This window comes from Oratosquilla oratoria, chromosome 28, assembly GCF_046742065.1.
Source record: "Oratosquilla oratoria isolate Oo_2021 chromosome 28, ASM4674206v1, whole genome shotgun sequence".
Taxonomy (NCBI): Eukaryota; Metazoa; Arthropoda; class Malacostraca; order Stomatopoda; family Squillidae; genus Oratosquilla; species Oratosquilla oratoria.
This window is the reverse complement of record NC_134804.1, coordinates 31,993,506-32,003,781: the sequence shown is the minus strand read 5'-3', so window position 1 is coordinate 32,003,781 and position 10,276 is coordinate 31,993,506. Positions and strand designations below refer to the sequence as shown.

The window sequence follows — 10,276 nt, the reverse complement described above, 5'->3', positions numbered from 1 at the left end:
ATGGCCTTCCAAGTTGCAACGCCACACGCGAGGTGCGGAGCCTACGACAGGAGACGCTGAGTAGATGTAGCCAAAGCCGTCACCTTTGCTCTATCATGCACTCTGGGGACTACTGAAGAAGGTAGCAGGCACTGCTGGGTATCGGAGAGGAGTGCGGGATTCGAACCCACAATTAAGCGAATGCAAGACCAGCACGCTTCCGATGACGCCGCTAGTAGGTAACAGTCACTGCTGGGAATGGGAGATGGGTGCGGGATTCGAACCTACAACTAAGCGAATACGAGGCCGGCACGCTTCCGATGACGTACCAGGGGGGGGGGGGAGGGAATTGCTGGTGCAGGTAACTACAGTTACGGCTGGGAATCGGAGAGGAGTGCGGGATTCGAACCTACAACTAAGCGAATGCGAGACCAGCACGCTTCCGATGACGCCACGAGCGTGAGAGAGAAAAACAAATGCATGTCTTTGACTCCCCAGCCGGAGAGGAACTCCCGTACTCCCCGACTGCGAACTCTAACGTCTTTCGTCTCTCCTTCAGGAGGCGCAGAGGCGGCCAAGCTGGACGAGACGTCGAGTACCGGAGGAGCAGGCGGCGGGGCTGTGTTGATGACGCCCAGAGAGAAGCGAGCACAGATGACCGCGCTCGTCACAGCAATCAGCTTGTCCACGTTTTTTTGGTAGTCTGCTTCGAGGTGAGTCCCCTTCGGGGGAGGGTAGACTGTGTCCCCTTTGAAGACTGACCACAGTGTTGTTCAGTCCCCCCAATAGCATCCCCACCTCAGTCACCTTACCCCGCCATCTCTCTCTCTCTCTCTCTCTCTCTCTCTCTCTCTCTCGTGCCTACATACACCTTGCCAAGCTCTATAACAAAAATGTATGACAGTCCTCTCTCTCTCTCTCTCTCTCTCTCTCTCTCTCTCTCTCTCTCTCTCTCTCTCTCTCTCTCTCAGCAGTTAGCAGAAGAGAGAGTATGTTAATAATCTTAGACAGCACTGGCTTCGGGTCACCAGACTGATTTTGATTTTAATCTAACCTTCTCGGCCGGTGATGTCTTTTACAGAGTCTAGTCTGTTGAATGGACGAGGTTTTCCTTAAGGATATAAAAGGTGGTGAATCCCCCAGAAGATGAGTCACGTCAGTGAAGAGGTTGACATACCCCATCAGCGGTAAGATCTGGTCTTGAGGCCGGTCGGATCCGACCAGGTTGGATCGTGTATGTCGGTCGGCACAGACACGATCCAATCCGGTCGGATCTGACCAGATCTGTCCGGCGGCCTCAAGATCAGATCTCACCGTGGATGGGGTCCCTAAGACCGCCTTTCGCCATGTTGATGCGATTACAGATTTCGTTCTGGTTGTCGCCAGGCAATTTTATGCAGCTTCTGCGTGGGCGTCACCGCGGGCGAGGCGTGGTTGCGTGGCATTCTTGCAATCTCAGGTTGCTACAGTCTGCAATCCGTCGTTCGGTCGGTCGGTTCCACAGGGTGCAGCTTCCGCCACCCGCAGAAGATGGTATGTAATCATGACAAAAGCTGACTCTCAGCGCTGCCGCTAGCATGATGTCAGGCAGTCGAGGGCTTGCAGAAAGTGTGACGTCATCATTCGAGTCGGTCCTGATACTTACGAAACCCAGTTTCTGGCATCACTCGTTCGTTCATTACGCAAAGATCACTTTCTACGCAATCGTGACGCATCCAGCATCCAGGATTACTCATGGGCGTCCTGCGCTGCCAGGGTGTGGCACCACACAAAGAGAAGATCAGCAACAGCAGCTCAGCCAGTATCCCTTGCAACTGGTCTCTAATCTCTTCCAGTATCGTACTTTTATTTTAAAGGAGACTAGATTTCTTGACAATGCAGTTCTCGTGTTTCCAGACCAGTAACAAGAAGAGAGAGAGAGAGAGAGAGAAAGAGAGAGAGAGCACGAGAGAGAGAAAAAGAGAGACCAGGAGAGAGAGGAAGAAAGAGAGAGAGGAAGAAAGAGAGAGAGCAAGAGAGGGAGAGCAAGAGAGAGAGGAGAGAGAGATTGAGAGAGAGAGAGAGAGTAAGAGTAAGAGAGAGAGAGCAAGAGAGAGAGAGAGAGAGAGAGAGAGAGAGAGAGAGAGAGAGAGAGAGAGAGAGAGAGAGAGAGAGAGATATGCTGATCCTAATGGTTTTGTTAGTGTCTACGCTTTGCTAATGTCAGTCAATCTAACCAGTGCAACACACCCACATAATTATCTAACCTCCTTTTCTGACCTTTCATGCAGCCGCCCCTGGAATTCCGGAACTCTCTCGGTAAGTGAAGCACAAGAGTGAACTGGAAAGAGTCTTTTTGTTTTTAATTTATCAATTAAGTTATTTATCTATCTTATATGTTTATTCATTTGTTTATCTATTTGTTTATTTCATTTATTTATTTGTTTATTTTTTTTTACTTTATATATATATATATATATATATATATATATATATACATACATATATATATATATATATATATACACACACACATATATATATATGTATATATATATATATATATATATATATATAGATATATATATACAGATTTTGTTTTTAAGATTTACGGGGCTACCCGCCCAGGCTTCAGGTTTCTATGTAGTTTCGTTCTATTCCGTCCTTCTCCGATGTCGCGCCGTCCCCAATCCACTGCAGCCTCCTCCTCCTCCTCCTCCCTCCTCCTTCACCTCCATCACGCCTCCCTTCAGTCTCGCCCTTGACCCCTGACCCCTCCCAGAGGCAACGCAGCCCACTCCAACAACAAGAGGCTTTGTTGTTCAGCACTTTCTGACGGTTCCGTTCTCACCCTCGTTCTCGGCAAGGGCAGGTTTCTCTCCTATAAATATATAGTCGTTTCCCATCCCCCCACCCTTTCCCCGTTCCCCTCCCCCCTCTCTTTCTCTCTATCTCTATCTCTCTCTCTCTCTCTCTCTCTCTCTCTCTCTCTCTCTCTCTCTCTCTCTCTCTCTCTCTCTCTCTCTCTCTCTCTTTCTTTCTATCTGTCTATCTATCTATCTATCTATCTATCTATCTATCTATCATCCGCGCTCGTTGTCCCCGTATCTATTTTCTTGTCAATGGTTCTCCTGTCCCCTAATTCAAAATCCGTTCCCCGTCAGACTGTTTCTCGAACTTTCACTCTACAAAAGACAGACAGACAGACAGTGGCGGTGATTTTTATGCCACGTGCGTCAAGGCTGAGTGGTGATTGCCTGCAAGCACAACGTGGGGGGAGGGGGGAGGGGGAGGGGGGAAGGGGGGAGGAGGCAATGCAGAGTGCGAGGAACTATGCAACTCACGTATGTAGCATGACACTATGATTTCCAGCATATCTATGAAAAGAAAACAAGTAGATATGTGTATGTGACACTTCATTATCGAAATCTATAACATGACGTGACTTGACGATTGATTGATTTGTTGTTTTTGGCGCCGCAATATCATGGTCATATGGCGCAGCTAATTAAACGGCAAAGATGGAAGGTTAGAACATTTACATTGGAAACATTTATTTTTTTGTCAAAATCACTCAAAAGTACCTAAAACGTGAGAGTACAAATAGGAAATGGGTTGAGATAGTAAAATAATCATAATGAAAAATAATCTAAAGTGGAGCTATTAATTATTTCTTTAAAAATCCAGCGCTGTCTACGAACGTGAGGAAACACGTTTTGCTGTGACTTGACTGAAATATTACGATGCACGTTTTAATCAGAGCTGGGCGCGCTACCGATGGACATGTAGTGCGTTACCGAAAAATCTGGGGGGTGCATTTCCGTCAATGCGTTACTGATTTTAATTTCCGTAGAGCAATCCGCGTTACTGCGTATGTGCATATGTATATACACATACGCAGTATGTATACGCAGATTTTTTTTTTCGGTAACGCACTACCTGCCCGGCGGTAACGCGCCCACCTTTGGTTTTTAATTGTTGTATAACGTGTGACGTGGATGAGTACTTCTGTTACATGCATCATATAGGTCAAGTGACGTTTCTAGGTGACATGGGAACGATCCATGGAATGATGTAAGGCTGTGATATTTGTGATAAATGAATATATGTTGCATTGCATTATGCAACATGACCTAAGAGGATAAAGTGTTTATACCTAACATATAACATATTTCATGAAATAAATAATATGCTTATCTGCATGCATATATGTATATGTATATGTCAGTATATATGTATGTAGATTATATAAGTATGTATGTATGCATATGTAAATGTTGGTTTGGAAAATTAAGAAAGTAAAGAAAAATATAGATAATAAGTTTACTGTGTTATTCAGCAAAATTTGTATTCAATAGAATATTTCCCAGATTCATGAATATGCATATGTGTATATATATATATATATATATATATATATATATATATATATATATAAGTATATATATATATATATATATATGTATTTATATGATATGTATATGTTTATGTATATGTATGTGCATACATATATGTATATTACATGCGTATGTTTGTGTATATGTATATGTGTACGTGAAGAAAGCCGTGTTATGAAGCCGCATCAAAGCGAAAAGTAATTCGCCGTTGTGAGAACAGGTCGAGCCAACTCAGCTTATCGTGTTGTGAAATGTACAGTCACGAGAAAAAGCTTTGACCCATGCCACAGTTCTCACGTAATTTTTCTTCTTCTTTTTTTTTTTTTTTTTTTTGGTCCAGTACGTGATACATTTTCCTATGTGGTATTTAACTTAAATTTTGGTCATTTTCTCGAATAGATACAAGAGAATTGTTAGACAAAGAATTTGAATTTTGCATCATGAAAAAAAATTTGGGTGGTTAAAAACTTTTGCTCACGACTACTTTGGACGGTGTTGTGACGTATAAAATTCAGATTTAAGAAGGAAATAGGCAAGAACTGGTTTACCAATAGACCGGTTAACGAATGGAACAGACTTAGTAACCATATACTGAGCTCCGAAACCAGCGGTTGCCTTAAAAGAAGGTTAGATAAATTTATGGATGGGGATGACGGGTGATCATGGGCATGGTACTATCTAGTGTAGGCCTTATGGTCTCATTTAATCTCCTCCATTTTTATGTTCTTATCAACTTGCCCCAATTACATAACACAATAGGTTTCTCTGAGATAAAACACGCATTGTATTGTCTTCATTCGGTGCTGCTCTCGCGGTGGAGGTGTGCGTTATCACATGTAATTTGAATAGAGATGACAGTACGAGAATAAAGGGGTTATCGCACTGGGCAATTTTTCCTCCGACTGTTGGAACAGATTTGCAGCCCGTAGCTCTCGAGAAGTAATCTGATATGCTATAGGAAAATGAATTTCCTCCCGCATATCAAATGACATTCTATGTATTTTTGTTTAGAAAACAAAATTGTTTGTCATGGTGATTTTATGGAAGAAAAATTTCTAAAGATGGGTGGTATCACCGATTAATTGGAGGTTGAAGGAAAAATAGCTCAATGTGGTAACCTCATAAGCTAGAGAATGTAAACATAGATGGCAAAGAGACAATGAAACTGAAATTATATAGTATCTTTATGATACATTTGTAACTATATTGCATTAAGAAGGAATTCCATTGGAAAAAATAGATATTTCATATATATATATATATATATATATATATATATATATATATATATATATAAATAGAAAAAAAATGAAAATTTGAGTTTCGTAACACTAGAATACTACCGGCATTATGTGCCGAAGTGACACTAAAGGATGAAGAATGTGACGCGACGTGACACGGCGATATCTGAAGCCAGAATGCTGTGTAGTGTTACGTCACATGCGCGATTATGGATGTGGTGACGTCATCACGACGAGTGACGTGTGACGAGGGCGATGACGTTGGTTGAGAAGCTCGCGGATGTGTCCTGCAGGATGGGGCCTTCTAACACTCAACTCTAGAAAAAAAAAATGGTGTGTGCGTGTGGTACAATAGTGATGATGAAGTTCCCTATGTTTTCAACCATTTGACTGACCCCTAGAGGGATTTCTTTAGCTGAATGAAATCACCTGGCCATAGCCAGAACATATATATATATATATATATATATATATATATATATATATATATATATATATATATATATATATATATACACATATATATATACATGTACATATGTAGCAAAAAAGACTGGAGACAGGGTATCTATATATTTCGATTGCAAACTGTAATTCTCTTCAGTAGACACCTACTGAAGAGGATTTCAGTTTTCAATCGAAACATATATATATATATATATATATGTGTGTGTGTGTGTGTGTGTGTGTGTGTGTGTGTGTGTGTGTGTGTGTGTGTGTGTGTGTGTGTGTGTGTGTGTGTGTGTGTGTGTGTGTGTGTGTGTGATCAAGTTGTCAATTGCAGTGACTGAGTTAATCGAAGCAACCAACAGGTGTGACTGACAGTGTGCTTTTTCGCTTTAGAATCTATTAATAAAATTTAATATTGTGTCAATATTGATTAACCTATTCGCTACGCTTTAAGACTATAGTCTTTATTCTGGTTGATGCTCGGTGATTTATATCATACGGTTGTCAGAAATACTTCTCTCTCTCTCTCTCTATCTATCTATCTATCTATCTATCTATCTATCTATCTATCTATCTATCTATCTCCTGAAATGACACTAACCGTGATAAGAACATAAGAATGGAGGAGACTGCAAGAGACCGTAAGGCCTACACTAGGCAGTTCCATGCCCATTACCACTTTTGATCCCTATCCATAAAGTTATCTATTTTTTCTTAAAACAAACAATAGTTTCAGCACTCGCTACATGGTTACTGAGTCTATTCTATTCGTTAAGCACTCTGTTGGTAAACCAGTTCTTACTTATTTCCTTCTTAAACCTAAATTTGTCCAAATTAAACCCATTGCAACGATTCCTGCCCTGATATCTTAATATGATGCCCTTGCCTGCATCATCCTTGTTAAAGACCTTGACCCCTGTGAATATCTCTAGTATAAGAGGGAGGGAAGAGGGGAGTGGAGTTTGTTGAGGATGGAATGGGTGGGAGTGGTTTATGCCTTTTTTTTTCTACCTCCCTTGTAAGGGGGGAAAAAGCCTTTGATATATGTATGTATATCTTTCCCGCATTCTATGTCTTTCCAAGGAAGGTAAGCTACGGTGCCTAAACCTGTCTTCATATGGTAAACTGATCAATTTTTGTATCATTTTGATAACTCTTGAACGACCTCACGACGCTTCCTGATGTCACGTACAATCATCCTCTCTGACGTCACGTAAAATTGTCCTCTTTCATTACAGGCAGTGAGGAGGATTGTTTTCATCCCTGGTCTGGACCTGCACATCGCTGGAGGCGATCCCTACGAGTGAGGCGCGTGGGTGACCAGGGGAGGCGACGCGTCGTCGTCACTTTCACTAAAACGACGGCACTGGGACAACAAAACGTTTCCGGGACGTTCTGAAAGGAAACGATCACTGGCTCGAAAAAAAAAAACGTTCTTGCAGTGGGAAAGTGGATTCGCGGCTGTGGTTGGCCCTATGTAGTTGGTTGGTTGACTTGAGTATGAGCTGTTTCAATGATACGATGGCGCCGTGAGAAGAAGAAAGCGAACTCGGGAAGAAGTGTCCAAGCCAAAATGAAGTGTTCACCTGGTGGTGTTTATGTTCATTTGATCAAGAAAGGAGAAAGGGTTACTACTGATGCAGATGTGTCATCTTCGTCTCGCACTGTAAATTGACGGATATGTCTTGCAAATGGCCCGGAAAGTTTCAAAGTATTTTGTTGACAAGAGTTTGTTTACGTGGTGAGACAGAAAAGTGATTTGGATTTTTTTTCTAGAAAATTATATTCTTATCAGTCTTTGGTAAATATTAACATATGATGACGATGTGCCTGTTATGTCGTAGTGACAAGAACAATCGTATCCAGTGAAGACGAAGTGTTTCTGTGCACTGAAGGAAGGTCATTGGAGAGAACATTGGCACTAGGTCGAAGACACTTCCTCCCCCATTGCTAGTTCCTGTAACCGAAGGCTCGGGGGGGCAATTGCCAGTTCCCTCCAGAACTCTACACAGATGACGTAAGAGCCAAAACCCGCCATCGCGTCACGCTAAATATCGCCTCTACGTCATCGTGGGAGGGGGTGGGGGTGACTTGAAGCTCTGAGAAACCTGGCCCCCGGGACAGGTTGCATGCCTGAGCACCTGATCATCGGTGATACGCGTATGGACGGTCACTCGCTCAGCGTGCATCCGCGTTCTGACCCAAGTAAACCAGCATACAGGTCAGGTCAGGTCAGATCAGGTCAGTATAAGAAGATTAGTCAAGGCAGATGACCCACCTGTCTGTCTGTCTATGTGTCTGTCCTCATATCCCACCATACGGTCCTACCCTTCGCCCACCACGTCTAATGTGACCAAAAGGATGATCCGGCCTGAATCAATCCGTAACACCCAAGAGTAACAATGTGTTCTGACATGATTTGTGATATGTGAGTATGCCTTTGTAAATACATATCGCTATCGGACCTTTGTCTGCCGTTTGTTCGTTCGCTCCTTTGCCGGGTCCTTTGTACCCCTGTGCCACGTAGGGGGACGTCTTTGTCGCTTTCTACTGCCGGCGGCGGCGGAAATAAGAAGGTATGACTCCTGCTGTCCGCTGGTGGCGTCATCGGAAGCGTGCTGGTCTCGCATTCGCTTAGTTGCGGGTTCGAATCCCGCAGTCTTCTCCAATCCCCAGCACTGAATGCTGTAGTTACCTGCCCCAACAGGGGAAAGGAGATGGCTTCGACCGCAGCTACTCAGTGCCTCCTGGCGTAAGTTCCTCAGCTACCACCTTAATGCAGTTGGGCAAGACTTAGGAAGCGTTACGTGTCCACTGATACTAAAAGAGCCTTAAACCAAATGTGACCGGAAGGAGCGTTTGGTAGCCAATGAAGAGTCTTCGTAAGAGAGACTTTGTGGGTTATTTTCTTTTTTAATCTTTGTTGCCAGATACCAAGACTCTGTCACGGTAGAACCTGTCGAGGAACGTTTGTCTCCAACTGTATCTCTCTCTCTCTCTCTATCTATCTATCTATCTATCTATCTATCTATCTATCTCTCTCTCTCTCTCTCTCTCTCTGTTAGTTTTCTAATTTTTCACAATTCGGTCCCATTGCCAATGAGTCCATCCAACTCCCACACCTTCCTTACTTCCTTCCTCTCTTCCTTCCTCCATTCTTTTCTGCCTACTCTTTTTTCGTCCTTACTTCCTTCCTCCTTTCCTCCTACCCTTCTTCCTCCCTTTCTTCTTTCCTTCCTTATTACCTTCTCTTTTTTCTTCCTTCCTTCTTTCTCCCTTTTCCTTCTTCCTTCCTTCCTCCCTTCCTTTATGCCTTCTCCTTTTTCTTCCTTACTTCCTGCCCTCTTTCCTCCTTCCCTTCTTCCTTCCCTCCTTTTTTACTCCTTTCTCCTTTTTTTTACTTCCTTCCTCCCTTTCCTTTTTTCCTTCTTCCTCCCTCCCTCCCTCCCTCCCTCCCTTCCTTCCTTCCTTCCTTCCTCCCTTCATGTTGTGCATCTTCCAAATATCGGCATTTCCTCTTCCTGCAGTAAATATTCAGACGAACTTTGACATTTCTGAGCTGCTATCACATACGTTATTTCTGCGCTGCTATGAATGATATATATATTTGCTCCGCCTGCCGCCAGGCGATTTTATTCAGCTAAGGAGAGACCCTCCTCCACCCTTGGGCGCAGCGAAAAGGGTAAAGATCCGTCTGGATTATCCTTTCCACTGCCGTTTATTTGTACACGTGATCTGGCTGCCACTAGATTTCAATCACCCTGGGGATGAAAACCGGCCACCCGACCACCCTAGGTCAAGGAGCTGCATCCAAATGGTTGAACTGTGTCATCATTAATAAACAACAATAAACAAATAAAAATTATATATATATATATATATATATATATATATATACATAAATTGGTTGCGGCCAGGCAAACACTATATTGTTAGTCTGAATTCTCCTTTTAATTTATTTTTTTCTCTTAGGCTCTATAATTCACTTCACTCATGAAATATAGATTAACCCTTTCGCTACGCAGGGGAGGCTTCCCTCGGCTGAATAAAATTTCCCTGGAGACAGCCAGAACAAGAAGACAAGTCGTGGGTGGCAGCAGAAGGATTACACTCGATGTAGTTCGGAGGCCTCACGCTCTTCTTCCTCCTCCTCCTCCTCCTCCTACTCCTGAGGATGAAGAAGGCGCAGCAGGAGATGACGAAGCTGCACCTTCGGAGGAGGAGGAGAGG

General features: G+C 43.1%; 1 protein-coding gene across 4 annotated transcripts in view; it reads left to right on the top strand.

Annotated features, from left to right (window-relative positions):
- LOC143040289 (neural cell adhesion molecule 1-like) overlaps window positions 1–8,515 on the top strand; it is a 170,171-nt gene extending 161,656 nt beyond the window's left edge. For 3 of the 4 annotated variants that reach the window (XM_076211133.1, XM_076211137.1, XM_076211136.1), the window contains 2 exons: window positions 539–692; window positions 7,285–8,515. In XM_076211133.1, the coding sequence (XP_076067248.1) occupies window positions 539–681 (143 nt within the window). In that variant the 3' untranslated portion in view covers window positions 682–692; window positions 7,285–8,515. Of the gene's footprint in view, window positions 1–538; window positions 693–2,249; window positions 2,278–7,284 lie in introns of all 4 variants that reach the window. The other variant, XM_076211135.1, reaches the window with a different exon arrangement.
- The last annotated feature ends 1,761 nt before the right edge of the window (window positions 8,516–10,276 follow it).